The 21,949-nt window shown below is 39.4% G+C and overlaps 1 protein-coding gene across 8 annotated transcripts in view; it reads right to left on the bottom strand.

The window, feature by feature from the left end:
- TIAM1 (TIAM Rac1 associated GEF 1) overlaps positions 1–21,949 on the bottom strand; it is a 360,045-nt gene that overhangs the window by 62,528 nt on the left and 275,568 nt on the right. For all 8 annotated transcript variants that reach the window (XM_019730167.2, XM_074326168.1, XM_074326172.1 and 5 more), the window contains 5 exons: positions 21,153–21,227; positions 18,530–18,700; positions 12,231–12,335; positions 6,373–6,454; positions 510–596 (listed from right to left, as the gene is read on the bottom strand). In XM_019730167.2, coding sequence (XP_019585726.1) covers positions 510–596; positions 6,373–6,454; positions 12,231–12,335; positions 18,530–18,700; positions 21,153–21,227 — 520 coding nt within the window. The remainder of the gene's footprint in view (positions 1–509; positions 597–6,372; positions 6,455–12,230; positions 12,336–18,529; positions 18,701–21,152; positions 21,228–21,949) is intronic.

The raw sequence follows: 21,949 nt of genomic DNA, 5'->3' as shown, positions 1-21,949 counted from the left end.
TAGCAGAGAAGAGCTCCCTGCAAAGGGGCAAGAAGGCTGGATCCTGAACCCCTAGGTTGTCAACTTCTGCAAAGATTCCTCCATGAATGGCAGCAACAGAACATCTGCTTTGAAGGAGCTTTGCAGGCTCAGGCAATGGCCAATGTCAACTTTGACCCGTGTGGACCAAAGCGCAGAGGGGTCTTCCCAAAAGCTCTGTTCCAGGAGGACCTCCTGGGACCTCCATCCATGCTAGACAGTAGGGATGTTCACTTACAATTGGCATGGAATTCCCCACCATCCTCATGGAAATAGGCTCAGAATCAGATTTAAAATCCAAGAATACGACATTTCTTACACACCTGAGTTTATGGAATAATATCCATATTCGCTGGAGGGGTTCTCAATGAAACACCATTCCAGTATTCTATACAGATGAATCCTTTAGGCATATCTTTCTCATCCACCAACTAGAGAAACCCAGAAGGGAATTTAAGAAAGACAGGCAGACAGAATATTCAGTGACTTACCTTTTTTGGAAGCTAAGCCAGTTTCCTTCACACTATTCACGTAGAGCCTTCGAACCCCATCTTCTTCCACAGAAGAAACTGAAAACCCTAGGAAACACAGAGACAGAGTGGCAGGACTCACACCTTCTGGAGTGTTTAGCAAACAACAGGAAGTACCTGCTGTGAACTAGGTATGTTCAATGTTTTGTAGTTTGGAGCAACAGCTTTTCCTTTGTTTATACCGTTTTACAAAGCAGAAACATGTATTTTTAGATCACTCTAAAAGAAGTCACTACTTGTAAAAATTAATATCACCAGGCACATCAACCTTCATGCTACCTATCTATCAGCTCAAATGGAAGAAGTTATTTTGTTTTGCCTGGCTGGCTAGTTCTTTCTTTTTCATAGTCTCCTCCACAGCACAAAACAGAATGATCAGCTTATCTCATCTGGGTCCCCTTGACTGTTTTCAGCAAATCTCTGTCCCAGGATATGTTACAACTGAACAGCTATATGCTGTGTGTTCATCCATGTGTATTGCTAAATGGCTACCGTTTTAATTTAATAAAATTCTGCACACAGGGTTCAGTAGCAACTTACTTTACAAATCCCATCTTATATTGAAACTGGTTGATTTCACATTCTACTAATGTCTGATCAGAAGATTATCTTATATCTGTCCAGATTTCCAGAGCTCAAAGCCCACCAGCTAATTAATCTCTGGCTTTGCCACATTTTCAGAAAAAGAGCAGAACAAGGCCCCACTGTTTTAAGTGGTTTGGGGATCGTGGGTGCTCCCAACCCTATGGCTACAAGCTCTGGTCACTGATATTTATAGAAAGTCTCATGTAAAACTCTTTTCTGATCAATTAAATGGAATGTCCACAACCAATACCTGCTTTCCCTAAGGATAACATATTTTGGTAGATATTCCTAAAAAGGCAATGGGAATGAATGCAGTTGTAAAAATGTAATATAATTTCAGTTCTGGGAGAAAAATAATCCTGTAATATAGATACCTGTCTTAAGGCTGAAGGCACAAGAATAAACAGTGGTTTAAAAAAAAAACAACAAGCAAATAACAATCAAACAGAATAAGTAATTATGGAACTGGAGACTAGGGAGTAATTGAGACTTTTCAGGTCATGTCATAATGAACATGTGTTTTTTGTTTAGTTCACGGGACCAGGAAATACATGCCCACATGTCGGCAAAACTGCCAACTGCCATCGCCCACTACAGAACCATAACTCCCTCAGATGGAGAACAACACAAGGCCACCACCCCCTGAGGACTTTCCAAGATCGTAATTTTATTTTCTTATTTTGAATTCCATTCTTACAGCAATTGGTAACTTTCAGATTACATTTCAAGAAGCCCTTGCTCAAAGAAAAATAATTTTATACATGAGCCATTTAAGTGACATTAGACTAAACATAGGTGTATTCATCTGTATTTCGGTAGAGGATTGGTTAAAATGTTATCTGTTAGAATAGATACAAAATCAAGGGCTATAGAATAGACACTAAATCAAGGGAAAGTGGATAGAATTCATTAAAATACAGGTATTTCCTTTCTAAAATGCTACCATTCTATAAAGTTCTGAAATCAAAAATTTGTTTTCTATCACAAATAAAAGTTGCACACTGATAGGGTGCCAGGGGACCAGCTGCCTGAATGGAAGATGCCAGGAGAGGTGAATGTTGAGAGTTTGCTGCAAGTCACCTTAAGACAAAGTCAATGAAGATGGCTGAGGTAACATTTGCTCCATTCCCTATTTTCTTGGTCTTCCTTTTTAATAATCAAAAGGTAATAACGGGTGGGGGAGAGAGGAGGGCAGGCTACCCATCCAGCCTGAAGACTGTTAAGCGACTATGAAATTTGCACTGGGTAACTGAGTACCACATATGGATCTGAGAAACAGATCAGACTTCTCAGGTTGGTGGGGAAATCTCCATGATGAGGAAAGAGGACTGAAGAAAGGATGATGACAATAATCCTTTCGGAAGCTCACTCAAATGGAAGCCAACAGTTTACAAATGGACATGGCACTTTAGGTCTGCACTGGACTTCCCACTGGAGGACACCCATTTAGGGCTCAGGCAAACAGGAGCTCCCCTCAGTTCAGAAAGACAGTCCTGCCCACACTCGGCTGTGCATCATACACATCTGTGGGGTCTCAGGGTCCCAAGGGGCAGCCTCCATGTCAAGATGCCAGTACCTCACATACTGGAGGGAGAGGGGGATTATAACCATCTCCTACATTAACACATATAAAGAAAACAGTAAACATCCTACAGCTGGATTAGTTTCAGGTGAATGAAGAGCACACTGATTTTAACAGTGAATCAGCAAAGACTGAATTTTTTTCTTTTAAATAGGATAGCAGCATTCTAATGCCCAGCAAACACCCGAAATGACTGCCAACAGGGGGCAGAGGGAGTTATCCCATATCTGATGGTATTCACTCTATCAGAAAGCTTGTAGGTACAAAGCCAGCAAGCACAAGTGGCAACTGGAATAATGATCTTGACAATGAAGGAAGTGATAAAACTAAGACAGACTTGTGTGTTGAACAGAGATCACTCACACAGAAACTCATGGCCAAAGAAAAGTCATGACAACACAATAAACAACAGAGAAGTACTCAAAACCAGACCCCAGGAAACACTGAAACTCAGAAAATGAGAGAAGTGCTGATACCTATGACACAAATGGAACAAATGACCAAAAACACAACAGTATAAGAAGTCCCCAGAGAAATAGGAATGCTCAGTTACTGAAATGCTGCATTCTTTCACTCCAAGGCAGCCTAGGGGATCAGGCTTAGTCTACCACGTAACTATGTGAATTAATTTCAACAACAAGGTCAGAGAGTGACCTATGTAGGCTGAGATAGAGAAATTAAACAAGTGTTAAATCTTTCCATTTGTTCAATCTGTTGGATTATTAAGTCATATTTTCCTCCCTACAGTGTTCGAAAATAGACGGCCGCATTGGGTTTGTAGTTAGATTTTTGTGCGTTGGTGTGTGCTAGGAACTTTTACATATCCTGAACTCAATACATAGCGGAAAGCCACACATAGATAGGTGCTAATGTTAGAGACAGATGAGCTGAATTTAGAATCCCTGATAGTTTTGAGGTCAGAGGCAACCAGGTCTCTTAGGATTGGGGGGCGCTTTAACTTTCTCAGTCAATATTCTGTTGGAACATTTTATGCCATCATGAACTGGGCAGTGAGAAGGAACGGTTTAGCAGAGGTTATCAGCCATGCCATAGCAGGCTCTCCAAAGGGGAGTCCAGGAACCAACACAAACAGTTCGCTACTGACAGTCATGTAAGGACAGAAATGGAGACTGAGCACTAAGAACCTCACAGTGTGACACTGTGCAACCTCCACGCGTGAGGTTGTGTGGTTTACAAACGCAGAGTGGTCCACGACACACTGGGAATTACAAAAGCACAAAAACTCTGCTTCTTTGTCAGGCAGGTACAGAAGCACTCCTGACAATACTTTCTGGCTTGATGCCTGAGGCCCTATACCACTTTGAGTGTGGAAATGTAAGTGAGCACATTCACATTTACATTGGGTTCCATGAGCACCTCAGTCACTTTAATAAAACAGTGTAGAAAGTGTAGTGGTTTATGCCTAGTTTCTGAGATCAAAATCCAGTCAATCTCAGAATTAGATTCCAAGAGCTTTGGAATTCAGGCCTCCCTTGCTTCTTGTTACGGTTTACCCTTCCTCAACAGAAGTGAAGTAAACTAAAAAGAGTAACCGTCATGGCCATGTTACTTTGGAGGACCCACACACATATTTATAGCACTGCTACTGATCACGACTTTAATTACCCAAGGTCACGCTTTGCCTGCATAATAAGCCTTTTATTGACACAATTATCCTTTGCCATCAAAAACATCCTCTAAAGTTTTAAGGTCAAGAAGTAACCAGCGTGAAGGTGTAATGTAAGTGGCCAGGGATTCAAAATTTGGTTCTCTTCATTAGACCAAAACACTGTAATGAGCATTCTGGGGTGAAGATTGCCTTGGGGAGAAGCTGCAGCAGAAATCTAGAATCCTGCTGCTCAGTATAGGGTTTGAAGATTTTCAAATGCTAAAAAGCTTAATAATTTAATTCAGAGAGAAACTGTAAGTGAGCATGTGCAGTAGCCTTTATATCTTTTCACCAGTTCTCTTTCCAGCACTTAGTAGGACTACACCTCTCTGTCCCCACCCCCGTAGATAGATGTGGCCATGTGACCTGCTTTGACAAATGAATTGTGGCTGAGTCACCACCTTCTCTTTCTCCTCTGCCAAGACACAGACAACATCATCGCAGGTGGCAGCTGCTGCAGACTGGGTCCTGGAGTGAGGGCAATATAAAGAAAGAGCCCCAGCCAACCCAGGAAGAATGCATGGTGTGAACGTGAGGAATGCATTTCATTGTTCTGGGCCACCAAGCTCTGGTAACTGTCATTAGCGCAGTTAACCTCTTCAGTCCTGACACAATAGTATGAATTTCCCCATGTATTTTACTCAAGCCCCATCTCTGTAACTATTCAAGTCGTATAGTGCACAGCTGGCCTTCTATCCTTGGGTTCTATATCCATGGATTCAACCAACTGCAGATCAAAAATATTTAAATAGAAAAATTTCCAGAAAGTTGATCCCTAAACAATATAGTATAACAGCTATTTTCACAGCACTTACATTGTATTAGGTATTACAAGTAATCCAGACATGATTTATAGTGTACAGGAGGATGTGCGAGGTGATAACGTAAACACGACGCCATTTTATGCAAGGGACTTGTGCATCCTCAGACTTTGGTGTCCTTGGGGTCCCGGAACCAATCCCTCATGGATACCGAGGGACAAATGTAATGCTAAGCTACATGGTTACTTGTCTTAACCATATAGAAAGGATTATATATTTATGCTAGAATGTAGACAACTGTGTAGTAAAAAGCCTTAACACAGCAGGACTGACTGCTATTCTTTGAAAGGCCTGCTCACAAATGTAGCCCCTGGCTGGCATCTGGGGAGAATTCTCAACACCCTAATATGGCTTACTGTGCCTAAACTGTTTGTTCCGACAGTGTGGTTTACGTTGAACACCTGCCTCCTTCCAGGGAGTCTGGAATTTTGGTATATGGTAGGCAGAGGGTGCCTACGTGACCAGCCTCCAAATAAAAAACCTGGGCACCGAGTCTTTAATGGGTTTCTCTGGTAGACAACATATCACACACACTGTCACAGCTGGTTTCTGGGGGAATTAAGGACGTCCCGTGTGACTGGAGGAAGGACCTCTGGAAGCTCGCGCCTGGTTTCCTTAGACTTTGCCCCACGTGCCTTTCCCCTTTATGGATGCTTTGTACAGTTTCACTGTAATAAATCATAGTCATGAAAACGCCATATACTGAGCCCTGGGGGTCCTGTTGGAGAGTCCATGAACGTAAGGGTGGTCTTGGGGACCCCCAACACAGCACCAAAATAAGTTCCTTTAACATTATCTGTGAGGGGAAGGGAGAATAATGCATGTGTTTTAGGGAGAGGAATAGGAAAGGCTAATTTCTTCATTACTAGGGTATATCATAAAATAAAATAATCTACTCCCAATATATCCGTTTCCTTTTTATGACGGTAAAACCCCAATGATTCAAGTTATGAAATTTAAAGTTGAAGCCCTTGTCATACCCGAGGTAGATACCTCTTTTCTTTCCTAGTTTGGCTGTTTTGCACAGTACACAGCACAGAAGCCAGATGTGCTCTCTGTTCTAAATTGGCCCCAAAGGCATTTTATTGAATTGTAAATAAATACATGTTTACAAAGGGATTGCTTGAACTTGAAAAAACACCAAAGATCAAAGAAAAATAAACGTACCATAATTCTCACTGGCTGTGTCTGACTTCTCAATCTGGATGTTCTGAGTGACTTTTGGACAAATTTCAATTTCTTTGTACAGCTGAAAATTACAAAGAAGAGTCTAATTACGATTTCATTACAAATAACTTAGGAATACTCATCATTTTGTAAATCTATTTTTTCACGAACGATACTTGAAAGCAAATGCTCATCACATCCCAGTGTTTCTACTGAACTGAACCCATTCAATTTTACAAATGAAGAGGAAAAGGCCGTAGGGAAAGTCTTTTCCTGATGTCATAAAGCTGGTATAGGCAGAGCTGGGGTTTGAACCCAGGTCTCACTGGCTCCAGAACTCAAGTTCTCTCCACTACAATGCCTCGCAGACCACCTCCTGGTGGGACATAAAGGGAAACAATCTTCCTAAGGAAGCAAGCCAAAGGCTATTTCCAAAATCTATGGGGCTGGCCCAGTGGCTCAGGCGGTTAGAGCTCCATGCTCCTAACTCTGGAGGCTGCTGGTTCGATTCCCACATGGGCCAGTGGGCTCTCAACCACAAGGATGCCAGTTCAATTCCTCGACTCCCACAAAGGATGGTGGGCAGCGCCCCCTGCAACTAAAATTGAACACGGCACCTTGAGTTGAGCTGCCGCTGAGCTCCCAGATGGCTCAGTTGGTTGGAGAGCGTCCTCTCAACCACATGGTTGCCGGTTCGACTCCCTCAAGGGATGGTGGGCTGTGCCCCCTGCAACTTGCAATGGCAACTGGACCTGGAGCTGAGCTGCACCCTCCACAACTAAGACTGAAAGGACAACAACTTGACTTGGGAGAAAAAAAAAAAGGCCTGGAAGTACACACTGTTCCCCAATAAAGTCCTGTTCCCCTTCCCCAATAATAATAATAAAAAAAAATTATGATGAAAGTTCCAAAACAAATAAATGTGTCCAAAGTTTATATGGAATTTTAAAATTTCACTTAATTTTGAACTGAAAATCGATTTTGAGCCGAGGTCAATAACAGAAAACTATCTGCTAGCACTAAAGAGAAGTCTTGGTGGTTATCTAAACTTGCCCCCGTCTCTGACCACACAGTCATTCATCCAGAGATAATTTTATTCAGGCAAGGAAAAGGGAATGCCAGTTTTTCTCTCTTCACTTCCTTAGGGCATTTGACAGGTGGCAGAGGTGAGCATAATGATTAGGATTCAGGACACTGAAAAACAGTCTGTAACGAAAGCCATGGGAGGTGGCAGACTGGGAACGTGACCATATGCCCGATCTTCTAGAACACCCTAATTTAACACAACTCCCACCAAATGCAATGTGTTAAGGGCATAACAATGTGGTTTTACTTTTATACTTCAGAAAAATTTTCATACGAATAAACTGATATTAGTAGAAATCAATTATAATAATTGATCTTTAGTTCAGAAGATAGGGTCACCAAAATTATAAATACCAAATACAATAGTGTATATTTCACAACACCACAGAATGCGCAATAAAATGTTAGATGTGTTCACTTCCATTTATGAGCCTCAAGATTTATTTTCTTCAATGTCCTTGAGAACTGATCTCTTTCTCTAGGTGGCGGTATTTCACAGTTTGTTCTAATCATCTCCAGAAAGTTCCAAAGATCCAGTGAGAATAATAGCTCTGTGAATAATTTTTCCTTTTCTTCATAATCTACCTCCTACTCTGTAATTAGTTTGAAAGTCTTTGGGTCTTTTACCAGTTCAGACAATAACTTAGAGTAATACAGACAGACCCCTTAGCCATAGTACTTTCTTACTGGTTAGACTAAAATTGAGTTTTGTAAAAAGCACTAATAAAACATATAAAATTTCAAGAAGTGTTTGCACTTTAATACATTTTCAATGCAACCACAGTATCTAACACTAGAAATTTTGAAATGTAGTAGTTTTATACATAAACATCTTAACAAAGAAGTGTTACACATATTCCTTTTATTTTATCAAATCAGTATGTTGTGTGTTTTCACGCTTTTCAAGAACCAGATTAAAAGATTAGCAGACTTTAAGAAATACTTTGATTGCCCAAATACTTGAGTTATCACAAAATGATGATCATTTCTTTCCATGTCTCCTTTGGGTGTCCTAGTCCAAGCCACCGTCACCCATTGCCTGAACACTAGCCTCCTGCCTGCTCTCCCAGCTCCTTCTTTTATGCCCTAAGGTCCACTGGCCACACATCAGCCACAGTGAGTCTATTAAAACCGAAGCTAAATGTGACCCTTATGGTCTCATCTGGTATCAAATACAGAATAAATTATTTTGCATTAAGAAAACAAAACTTCCAAGTCTATCCCCTCCCCCATCCCGCCTCATAATAAAATTGAGAAAACACCTTTTTTAAAAAAAAACAAAAAACACAACAACAACAAAAAACCGAAGTTAAATAATGTCCTTCCTCTCCTGAGATTTCCCTTCTCACTTAGGCCCTACATGGCCTGTCCTGCTTCCCATCGCCCTCATCTCCTGCATCCTCAGCCGCTCACTTACCCTGCCCACTGACCCTTCTCATGTACCTTTCTCCAAAATACCTCGATGGCTCACTCTCGCACTTCGCTCACCTACCTGCCTGTTCAAACATCACATCAAAAAGAGCAGAACGACTCGCTTCCAATGCCCACCTCTCTATCTGTATTCCCAAACTTTTTCTTTCCTAGCTCTTAACATCCCCTGAAATATTATATATATTTATATGTTTTTATGTCTCCACAAACTCGAATGTCAGTTCCACAAGGAGTAAAGATGTTTTTGTGTGTTTCCCAGTGCCTAGAACAGCCACAATGGTGCCAGGCACACAATGAATGCTAAATAAATATTTGCTGGATGAATGAATATATCAATCAGTGTCTCTATAAACCCTGTATTTCCACCTGTCACTTTAAGAAAAACACATTTAATATGGCTTTTTGAAAAGCCAGTGCCTCCATGTTCATTATCATTCCATGGACTGGTCCCAACCACCAACTAATCATGGAAAAGTAGCCAAATACATACCACTTATATTAAAATATTTGGGGACAGTCATCTATGAATGGGTCATGTTTGAGAACATGACTTAAAACATCTGTGAGATTCCCTAGTCCATCAAAAACAAAATGGCAGTGGGTTATGGAAACCAATTAGCCATGTGTGGTCTGATGTTTGTTCAATAGAGGACAATACACTGAATGTCTGCAAACTCTCAAAGAGCATCGAGGCGCTGTGTGCTCAGAAACCCCCTGCTTCAGAATGTCATTACATTGAGCTTAATGGCCTAAAGCAGGGATTGGAAATCAGGGATCCATGGAAAGAATTCAAGGCGTCTCCGAACTGGGATGGTGAAAAATATAGTAACAATACAACTTATAACTGAGACTTAGCATTTGCTTAAATCGTAAGTAAATACAGGAAACAAACAGCAATATTGGCAACAAACAGTTAATATTAACAATATTAACAAACAGAAATCAGTTATTTTCATATCACCAGTCTAGTTACTGCTGATATCTCAAAATTTTGCTCGTGCTTATAAGTATTTCAAAACAATGGCAGCTATTAGACCTATCACTACGTCTGCTTATTTAATGAGCTCTGTATTATCTGTAATTTATAAAATGTTTTTGATAACTATTTCAACATAATTCGGCCATAGGTAATCCTGTATATTTTATATCAGGCAATTGAAAACATTATTCTGAGACAGGATCTAGAGGCTTCGTCAGGCTGCCAAAGGTACCCTAAGCACAAAAAAGTTAAGAATCTTAGTAAAAATAGAGATGCGAGTGAGTAATACTCACTTGCAATCTAAGCAATGGCATTTGCTTTCTCAGGGATCTCTGAACTAGGTACCTTTTGCAATAGTTAAGAGAGAATACCATGGTCTCTTCGTATTCTAGATTTTTTTAAATGATGTGTACAGCAATTGTTGACACAAACAGACTAAGCTTGGCACATCTTAGGTCTGTGCTGGATAAGAACACACAACAGCCAAGACTTAAAAATAATGAGTCAATATAATTTCAAACGCTGTATCTTAAGCACCTACTATGTGTGAGATACGAAGGACATGGAAGTTGGTTAGGTGTGATCCCTGTCATTTAGGATAGGAAAGAGTCATTAGCCCTAAGATGCAAAAATATATGATCTAATATATTCCAGTGTTACGAGCAACACACTTTCACTTTTAAAGTAAAGAAAACGGGTTTTCCTTCCTCTACTCAGAGAGCACAAAGTCAGGGCTTTTCCCCAAGCCAGAGAAAACATACAACAGCCGCTCTGTGAAAGGTACCTTCTCCTCTATTAACACTTACTGACTTAAGTCATGGCTGAAAATGGACTCAGCATTTTGATCTTCTATTGCACGGCATGATGAAAAGGTTACTCTCATTTTATATTTCATTAAAAACACTTAAAGGGGCACAAGAAAACATTTTAGGAGAACAGAAATGTTCTAAATTACCATTGTAGTACTGGAAACAGGACTGTCTGGATTCACTTGTCAAAACTCATTCAACTGTGTGCTTAAAACTGGGGAGCTTTATTGTGTATAATAAGTAGATGTCAAAAAAGTTGATTAAAAACAAAATTCCTAATAAATTGTAAACCACACTTCCTCTTTTCAAAAAGAGACTACTCAGGTTTAAATTTCAGTTCTGCTTCCTGTGGTGAAACCCCGCCTGAAATCAAACAGTTATCATTCACATATCCCTGCAAGCAGCTGGTGGTCCCCGGAGGAATGACTAAGTGCAGACAGAGAAGACAAAGTCCAAGAGAGAGGCGCCTAGCTCCCCAAACTTTCCATTCCTGGAACTGAAAATTACCACTTGGCTAACAAAAAAGGAACTTGTCACTATTTTATTACCATAACAACCATTTATTGAGCATCTACTATATGAACCATTATCTCTAATCTTTATAAAATCTGAGAAATTAAGTATTAACACCTCAGTTTTTTTTAAGTTTTTGTGTTTTTTTTTGTTTTTTTTTTGCCAATACCACATAATTAGTAAGCAGTAGAGCCAATATAAAGACCCAGATCTAGGGCAGCCAAACGGCTCAGTTGGTTACAGCGCGAGCTCTTAACAACAAGGTTGCAGGTTCAATTCCCACATGGGATGGTGGGCTGCGCCCCCTGCAACTAAGATAAAAAATGGCGACTGGACTTGCAGTTGAGCTGCACCCTCCACAACTAGATGGAAGGACAACGACTTGACTTGGAGCTGATGGGTCCTGGAAAGACAGACTGTTCCCCCACCCCCCCACCCAGTAAAATAAATAAATAAATAAGGAAATAAATAAAACAAGCATCTTAAAAAAAAAGACACAGACCTAGTCAAGAACTCAAGTCCCATAATGAAACTCAAACATACATAAATATCCTCAGGAATTTATATAGATATGATTACAAAAGGCTAGGGCATATAAAGAAAGGCTAGGGCCTATAATGAGATGGCAGCCTTTTCACCCAATAGGATCTGATCCATCGGCTTCAACATGTAAGGAGAAATCGCACAAAATTGGAGTTAGTGCTTTTTTTCCTGACAATAGCCAGCTGATGTTTGAGCCATCAGTTTAAAACAAAACAATGGGGAAGCTACAAGGAAAGCTGGGAATTCTAGCTAAGAGTCAGCTCTGGATTTCAGTTCATGCTTGCACAGCATGGCTCCTGGCATAAACAAAGATGGCATTTCCACTCTGCAGAAATATTCTGATAAGTAAGGCCATCTCCGCGAACTTTAGAGCTCTGACTGAGGCTCATTTGTTTTAGAATTCGTTCCACTTCACCAACCACAACTAGCATGAGCACACATATAATTTAAAACTAATCTCCTGCAAAACGTACTCGGACAACAGTCATAAACATTACCAGCTCGTAAATGTCTTCCTCGGGCTGGGGAACGTAGTGGTGCATTTTGTTTCCTATTAGAAATTTCAGACGCAGGTAATGAGCAGAATGATCCAGTTGATGTGTCTGGGACAAAAGAGAGGAAAAGAAGAGAAAACGTTCAGTAGTAGACAGGAATCATGAGTTCTCCACTGACATAGTATCACGTATTTCCCAAGAATAACAGAGATTTGTTCCTGGAGGGGTGGGGAGTGGTAAGGTTTCTATATTTCTTAAAAGGTTTACATCTAAAACCCAAACTTTAAAATAATTTTCGTCGAACATGGAATAAAATTCCATGAGTATCTTATGATATGAAGGAACCAGCTGAGTCACACCTTCACTTCTGCCTATGCGATTCATTTCATTCTTCAACACCAGTTTTGCAACAAAACCCATCAGACCACAGAGGCCCTTAAAACACACTTACAAACATACGCAGGTGATTAGAGAGGAAAAGTGACAAGAAAGGCAAGGAAGTATTGACAGTGATAGAAAAAAGCTGTGCCCAGGCAAAGTTGTTTTTTTAACCACACGGGGACACTGGGACAGTTGTTAACAGTTCATTTGCAAGCGAGTCAGTGTGAAGGCAAGACATTTGGATTTGTCTTATTTACATACACCCCAAGTGACAGTCCCTCAGGGGCAGCTCAGACAGGCATGTGTCCAACTTCGGAAACACACTCAATGACTTGCCCAAAGAAAACAATTCTAAAATAGTTAAGGGTTGAAATTTGCAGGACTTCTCCTTTGGTCCAGAATGAGTCAACTGATTTTTTTTCTATCTAGAAAGTCATCCTTGAATTATTAATATTGCGGAAAAACCAATCGTGGCAACATGGTTTTATAAATGATCCTTAATATACATTCAAGAGGATGCAGAAGGAAAAGTAAGAAAATGTTCCTCAAAAGTTACGTGGCAGCACAAAAATGTACCATAGAGAGACAATGTTTAAATCAAGTCATTTTTTTAAAGCATCCTTATCTTTTAGAGATTCATCCTAAAGTACTCATAGATAAAGATATGATGTCTGGAATTTGCTTCCAAAATAACCCAGAACAGTGGGGTGGGAGTGAGTTAGTAAATAAATGAAACATAATTTGATAATCATAGAAACTTGGTGATGGATACACAAGAGTTTATTACATTATTCTCTACTTTTATGTATGTTGAAATTTTTAATAAAGTAAATGTAAAATCTTTTCACAACCAAAGCACTACTGATAACTATTATGTCAATATAAGTTAAATTAATTTTCACTCATTTAATACTCTAAACTTAGCCTATCCCCACCCAAATAAAATGTTAAGGCCAAACTAAGAACATTCCAACAATTATTTCAATAACAGTCATTCAAGCACATGTTAAAAACAAAACAAAACAAAAAAAACTCTAAAGTGTGCCAGACACTGTGTGTAAAGCACTGCAGATGTGGAAATTAATAAAACATAACTGCAGTCTTCAGGAGTGTATGTGGCCGTGAGGAACTGGTAGGCAGAAAACAGGAGGTGGGGCAGTGGTGGTTTTGCTTTTTAAATAAATATACACACAAGATAGGCATCCTGCATTTTCACAAAAAGCACATTTCTAGGAAGTAGAAATGAGTTCCTCTGAACACTTTGCAGAAGGATAAAGAAGTTTTCTATAGTGATTCTTGGAAACCCCAAATGGGTATCCTCTCTTAAGTAAAGTGACAGTTTGCAGCCAGCACATTTGGGTGGACCTGGGTTTTGGACATTTGCTCTCTGTATCGAAGACCAAATAAATGTCCAGTGTCTGACAGACCCAGATTGTTGAGGTGAAAGATAAAAAGGGTGGATGGGTAAGCCAGGGAAACGTAAAGCAGGGTAGTTTTACAGTGTGCTGTCTACTGCTTGTCGGAGAGCTGCTGAAACAACAACAAAATAATATTTCGGGTGATGAGATAAGCAAACAAAAGTTTCCCTTGCACAGATAGAAGCTGCACATGCTTCCCACCTACCAAGGTCCTCACTGAAATCTTTAATTAGAAGTGAAAATTTTTGGTTCACCATCTGTTTCCGATTGAGGTGGGTGGAAAAGAGAAATGAAACTCCATGGGGTCTTGGCCAACAGGAACAAATCCACTTGGAAACCTTATCATCATCAATAAACACTTTTTCGGGACACTCGCAGTGAGGCTGCCACTTAAACAGACTGTCTTCTGGAAATCACACCCAAATAGCAACCTTACCTAAGAAACTTCTGGTTCCTGAAACCCTGGTGTAAGAGAGGGACGGGCCACCGTTAGGCACCAAAGATCTGAAGGTGGTCCTGATGAAGACTGTGGAGATTCTCATCATCCCTTTAATGCTAATGTGCTGAAAACATTTATACAGATGTACACAGAATGATAAACAACAGTGGATGCCACTGGTGAGGCACCTCGCTTAAATTTTATAACACAGCGAAAAAACTAAGGAGTGATAAGTTCAGTAATGTTATTAAGGGTGAGTCTTCCCACCTTCCTCTCTACGACCATATTTTTCAAACTTTTTAAAGTTACAATAATGTCTTCATAACTTTGAAAAATAAAAATGAGCACATGCACCAAACATAAAAATTACAATGGTCTTACTTTTAACCTGGGAGCCCTTAGTTCGGTCAGTTACCCTAAACATGGGACGTTGGATCAATACACCAGTGTGTCTTATCATTTAGGTAAATGTTTCTCAATTACGAGCCCTTGTTAGTCATGGCTGGTCTAACATAAAGGGAAAATCCTAATGAATTAACTAAATCAGATCATCAGAACCCTCAAGAAGAATTTCACGCTCCTCAAATTTCTGCAAGTCAATATCAAAGCAGGTCGAGCCACTTACCATATTTACAATACATCAACTACATGCAAAAAGAATTCCAAACATCAATGAATATTTTAACACAGAAATTCTCAATGTTTGGCCTACTTTAGATTTGTAAAACATTCAAGAGAAAATTTTCTAACTCGAGAGAAATTCAGTCAGGAAAAAATTTAAATGGTAACAAATTTGTTTTCCAATGTACAGTTACTGGAGTTACTTAGAGAGCATTTAATTCATTTTGAGGCAGTGCAGCCACAAATTATACCATAAGGTAAATATTACTGTAGAACAATTTTTAGTTTAGTCGGCATATTTTTTTTTTTTAATTTGCATCTTACCACGACTACTTCAAAGGGTGGAATAGCAAAACACAATGTAGATCTTTTCAGTAAATAGTTTGAGCCAATTAAAATAAATAATGTAACCTGACCTTCCAACCCACCATGTTTTGCTCTCCCATTTCTCTCCATATTCTCCCATTTCAGTCAAAGTTCTCAGGGAAATATAAATGCATGCAGTTTCTACATACAGAAATCCATACACACACACACACACACACACACACACACACACACGCACAAACGCACACAGTGCTATTGCAGAATTTCCACAGTGTTTATACTCCCCTTTCAAGGTGACCTTTTATTTTGTTTTAAATGTTAATGGTTATTAGAATATCCAAGGCTATAGAACAACATACTGAAGGCATAAAATAAAACTGATCCCATGGTCACACATGAATAATAACAGTAAATATGAATGAATGAATTTTTCTTGCAATTATGTTAATAATTGCAATGATCATAATATATCCAAAACCCACAGGCCAACATGGTTACCTACTATATTTAGTAACAATCATTTTTGTAATATCCACAACATGAATTGTACATGAAATGCAGATCTTGAAACATTTACTATACCAGAACTTGACTGGTGCTCGGATGGCAGATGACAAACTGATGTGAAATGATGTGGATCAGATAGAATAGGAAAGAGAATGAGCTGAATGCAAGAGACAGAAGAAAGAGATTGATTATTAAATATAGAGAGAGCATCCATCACCAACGTTCAGAATGACAATAAAGAAATGAAAGACAGACATTCTGACAATCATCTTTGTTTTTAGTCCCTCCTTCCAAAAACAAAATAAAAAAACAAAAAAAAAACTCCATTAATTAGATCATTAATAACATATAGCACTGTTTTCCCCATTACTGTTTTCACTCTTAAGAATAAAACTGGCTCCACTAATTACAATAAAGTGTTTTCCAAAAGAAGAAGCACCTAGCTCCGAACACATGATAATTTATCCTACATGGGTGATTTTCCAGAGGCCAGTTTCTTAAAGTGCACACCAAAGTTTTCCATTTTTAAACTCATGAGACATAAGCTTGTTCCATACCCTACTGTTTTGGTCTTTATTTCTATGTTTTTGGCAAAAGAGCTGAGGATCCAGGAAAAATTGGGTGGGATGACCTTTCATTGTTCGAGAAAGGAATTTGTATCTTAATGAGGCCATCAAAAACTTTTCAAGGGACAGAAATAAGCACTTCAGAGGGGAACAGATCCAACCCACTAAGTGGCAGGAACTTTATTATTCCCCATTCCTTTAGTCTCTATCAAAGCAAAAGCTTGAAAAGTACCTAAAATTGGGCAAATCACTATTTTCCCCACTCCCTTTTCAAATTTCCACCAATCAGTGTTACTGGAAAACTCTGCTCTAACCCCTGATTCCTGAATGAGTCCGAGGCCAGTGCACACAGGAGGGTCCAAAGCAAAGCGACCACCTGGAACCTGTGAGAGGTTAGCTCATAAAAAAACGCCCGAGTCCTACTTTCGACACCTTCAGCTGCAGTTCTGAGAGTAACTCCCACAGCTCTGCAGAATATTAATGGGTTTCTAAAGAATCATGGTAATCTATAAATAAAAGAATGCCAAAATCCTCAATAGACCAATTTTGTACAGTAATTAAAATGAAAAAATATGAACAGAAATACCATTATCGTCAAAAAGCGAGAACGTGTGTACAGAAAGGATTCAATACATGTAACAGTGTATCATTTATTTTTAACACCTATGTGGGGGGTGATGTGAGTTTTGCCCTCTGCTTTTTCTCCACATAAGACTATCCAAAAGGCTTATGTGAGCCAGACTGTTCCACTTCCCCCAACTCATATAAAGAGCCATATTTTTTTCTTTACAAAGGCCCTAGTGATTTGCTTAAAAAAAAAAAAAAAAAATTGCTGATTGTACTGCAAGTTACTCGGCATTAATAAGCCACTGTGTTGAATGAGGAGGTCCTAAAAAATGTCACTGGATCCATCCAGCTTCTTCTAGGACGATATTATGATAGAAAAGGTTTCCACTTCTCCTTCAGTGCCCCAAGGTAGATTGTTTCCCTCCCACGAGGATATATTCTACGGACCTTTCTTATGACCTTCCTTCGTGATGACTGACATGGATTCTGACAGTTCCTGTGACCATCCACCTGGCACAGAGGGATACACCTACGTTTGGAGCAAGCAGATGTGGCTCAGGCCCTATTTTGCAACTGAAATGGATTTGAGCTCCATCAAGGAACTAAGGCTCTGAGTCTCAGCTTCTCCATCTGTATAACAGGGAAGTATCAGCTCTTTCTCAGATCTGAAATGACTACTAAATAAGGCTATTAATGCTATTAATTATGTAAAAGTAAAAGCAGGCACGTAAGACAAGCTCCTTTCTTTCCGCTTTCCCTTCTCTCACTCAAGGCCATTGATCTGACCACGCTTCAGGAGGGAAAAAAATAAAACTAGGTTCATCTTGAAAAAGGTCAAGAAGTTTCTACAGCTTAAGGTGCAAGCAGAGAAAGTGAGCTTTTTTTGTTACCCAAATCATTTCTTACCAAAAAAAAAAAGATGCTAATTATGTGTTCAAAGGAAGAGGAATTTCGCATCACAGAGATCAAACTTATATTTGAGTTTTTCCCTACCCTAAAAATGGCCATAGTGTATCAGTTACTATTAAAGGGCAAGTTACAAACACTGCACATAATATGACACTATTAAATACCCATATGTGTGTGCGTGTAGAAAAGAGAATGGAAGGGCAAACACCAAAAGATTTACAGTGGTTATTTCTAGATTTTGTGAGAAAGGGTGGCCTTAATTGTCTGCTGTGTTCTTTACCTCAATTTTCTAAAATGTTTGCAATGAGCCCAGACATATGCTTATCACAAATCAAAAACACACACTGAAAGAAGCTACTTAAAAGAACACCTCTCCTCCCAAAGGTGAAGAATTCACTTAATTCTGCATCTTATCACAAAGGCATCCAAAGCTGGTCTGAAATGAGATGGAGGTGCGCTTGAAAGCACCTTCCTCTCCCACATGCCTCTGAGTCTCCACTTGTGCCTGAGAAGATCCCTCTATTCCATCCGCTCTTCTGAAAGAAACAACCCCAAGTAGTCTCATACCTTGCAAATCAGCTCCAGGGTGTCCCTGGCAGTGTCTCCTGGCCGGACGACTGTCAGGGCTGGCTGATTATTTGGCAGACAGAACCAGGATGGAGTGAAATACTCATGGACCCAAATGTCACAGTCAGGATTGTGCTGGTGGACGCTAGGTAAAACCATCTCTTTCTCTCTCTGCAATAAGAAATAAAGTTAGCAGAGCAGCAATAGTTGGTCTCTAAAGATCTTAGGGCCCAAAGAAGAAGTGGCGGCAGTGGTAAAAAGTAAAAGGAAATCCTCAGAGAGGAAGAAACTATTGACAAATGAATTTTTTGACAGGAGGGTTTCTCAGATAGGAGGCAGACCTCACACCTGATCCATGACATACACAGGTGGGCATTGCATAAATGAGTGGGTACCGAAATTTGAAAGGAAGGAAGGAATGAAAAAAGGGGCCATTCACTCAATTCAGCTTTATTGTTAATGGCTTTTCCACAAACCCATTTAAAATTTAGAGCAGAGAATTCCAAGAGCAAGAATGTCTGCCACGTGAGCTCTGTGTTTCAAAGGCAAGTGAGGCCCCAAGGAAATTTTTAAAGAAAAGAGGAAGTTCTAGGACTACCTATTTACAAGTAGCATCATTTTGGGGCTCAAATTTGACCTCGAGCACAAATCTGAGAAACAGACAGCTCCATTCCCCAGATGGTTCCAAGAACTTCAAGGATGAGCTCTGTAGCCTTCTTAGGCTGTCGCCATCACTCCATCCTCTACACATCACTCTGCCTGAGGGTCAGGAGGCAGCACCAAGTTTGTAAGGATGGGAGAAGATGTGTCTTATGTACACATTGAGCAGCTGGGTCATGTCTAAGCAAGTTAAACAGCTAAAACAGAAAAACACTTCATAGACTGATGAAATATTAGGAGTCTCATCTCCTTGAAATAAGCAATTAAGTATGCTAGATTTTGGCAATGTAAAAATAATATCGATTGTCGATATGTGCTAAGTGATAAGCCTTGACTATTAGTTTAAAACCAAGCCAATGATTGGTAAATACCTATCTGCAGATGACCAAGAGCAAGGCTGGTATCAATAAATTACTAGAAGCTGCAAATATCCAAACAAAAGCCTAAGTGGGACTGTAACAACTTCCATACATAAAAGAACAGATCCCAGAATGGGACAAGTATTTTTGTAAAGGCTACTAAACTAAATTCAATTGAGAAGAAAATTTCAGCTCTGCCATTGAATGGTGTTGCGATCGCAGATAAACTAAACCCCAGGAAAGGAATTGTCGAAAAGTATCCAGCTTGCCTAAATCCCATTAACTATAATTGAAATCTTCCCACTCTGTCCCCACAGGCCACATTAAATAAGTGCCCCCTAGCACTAGATCAGCCCAAGTTTTGCATCTAAACTGTTCTTTGAGGTACAAGGCATTCTAGACAAGAAGTGGGATAAAGAATTATCTTGGGGGGGGGGGGGGAAGCAACACAGAAATCAATGGCAAAACTTTTGCAGTTTCCAGAATCTGTGCCTGGAGAGGATATCCCAACATGAAAAGTGCACTAATAATGATATGCAGGATGAATTAGATGACTTCAGAAATGGCTACGTTAACATCGAAAACTATATCTGAATTGCAATAGGATAGCAATTTAATGTCATCAGAAACAGAGACGGATGCGTAAAGAGAATGCCAATAAGGGTATTTCCGAGGACAGCTGCTTTTGTGTCCATGATGACATAATCCAGGAATAGTTTGGGTGTGAAAGGTTGAAAAGGCCTGCGGAGGCCACTCTTCTCTCCTTCCCCTCCACGAGCCTGAACGCCCCACTGCACTCTGGTTTCATCTAGAACGTGGATCTGAGCCACTGCTGACCACCCCTGCTTGGTTGCATGGCAACCAAGTGCTGAATTCTGTCATATTGATTCTGAGCCTAAGAATCAGAGGATCATACAGGTCACATTATCAACATCAGAACACCCAGAACAAAGACGCTGCTGGTATCACTATCAGGGTCTTAAAACTCAGGATTATTCATTTATTTAGACACTGGAAAAACGTGGCCTAGGAAAAAAAAAAATCAATATTCTTTATGGGGCTTCAATCGGAGCAGTTTGAAAGCCCCTTTTAAGTCCAAGCATGCGAATGAAAGTCTGTGAATCTTTAATTGAATACTTGGGAGACAAAAGCTTTTTTTATTTTTATTTTCTTAAAGAATTTACTATCACAACAGTTCTTTGAAATCAATAGGAGCAAAATTGCACGTGTGTGCAAAGAGGGAGGGCAAAAAAAGAAAATTCACTTCTTGGGAAAGGAAGTCGCATCTAAAATTAATTCTCAATGGCATGTAATGTTCGGCTCCCCAGAAGTCAAATTTCCCCTTAAATTCTGGATGGAAACTTATACATTCAAATGATAAGTATTGAAAATGTTATGTCAGCAGGATCATGTTTTTATGGTGATCACAAAAACATAAAATGTTTTTCCATGTCTTGTTGATCTGTTACATAACTTCAAAGAACTGATCATTTCAGGTTTTAATACTGAGTCTACTTAATTTTAGGATCCCAAGAAACTACTGCATTGTGTAATGTTGATGCACTCGTGGTACTTTTAGAAAAGAAACATGCGTTTATTTTTACCTTGCCATCTGGAACAGTGTCATCAAATATTCCCTCTAAAGATTTCTTTACAGCTTCAGTTCCCTCACCAAACACCTGCAAACACAAAGTAGCATGTTAAGAAATCTGGGCAAGAGGGCAAATGAAACGTGCGGAGGGGAATGGAAAATGGGCATGCCTATTAGAAAACATCACGGAAGTTTTCAGATCCGCCTACATCAAATCCTAACGCAGGTAAAATAATTTACGGTAATAGACCGTGAAAAACATGTTCCTCTACCTAGATCACTTCCCACATCTTTTACAATTAAAAACCAAAGTTTGCTTTTAGATCTGAATAATTCACCTAAATTTAAAGAAAACAAACTCATGAAAGCAATGAATCACGATGATTCGTTCACGATGAAGAATTTCTGCTAGACTTATATACCTGACCGGATTGCTATCAATAATAATCAGTTTGCCTTTTAATACCTCTGTTCAGTAGAAACTGAGACTGTATATTCATATATTTTTAACTACAACACTACAGAAAAAATGTTTTTAATATATAAAACAGAAATTCGTCTATTCTTTGAAATTTAATGAATCCTGCTAACTTAAAGATATGACTAAAATCATAACAGGGTAACGATGCCACTAGGTAGTCAAAACCTAAACACCTGGACATGAGAAATTTTAATATATATTGGCTCTCAATGAGGATGTACTATCAGGATAATATTAATATATACAATTAAGAAAAAGCCTTTGCCCCAATGCAAATGATATTTAAAAAATCATAAAATTTGTGTCCATTTCGAAGTCCTGAATTAAGT

Source organism: Rhinolophus sinicus, linkage group LG01 (genome assembly GCF_036562045.2).
Source record: "Rhinolophus sinicus isolate RSC01 linkage group LG01, ASM3656204v1, whole genome shotgun sequence".
Taxonomy (NCBI): domain Eukaryota; kingdom Metazoa; phylum Chordata; class Mammalia; order Chiroptera; family Rhinolophidae; genus Rhinolophus; species Rhinolophus sinicus.
This window is presented reverse-complemented; position numbering and strand designations above follow the sequence as displayed.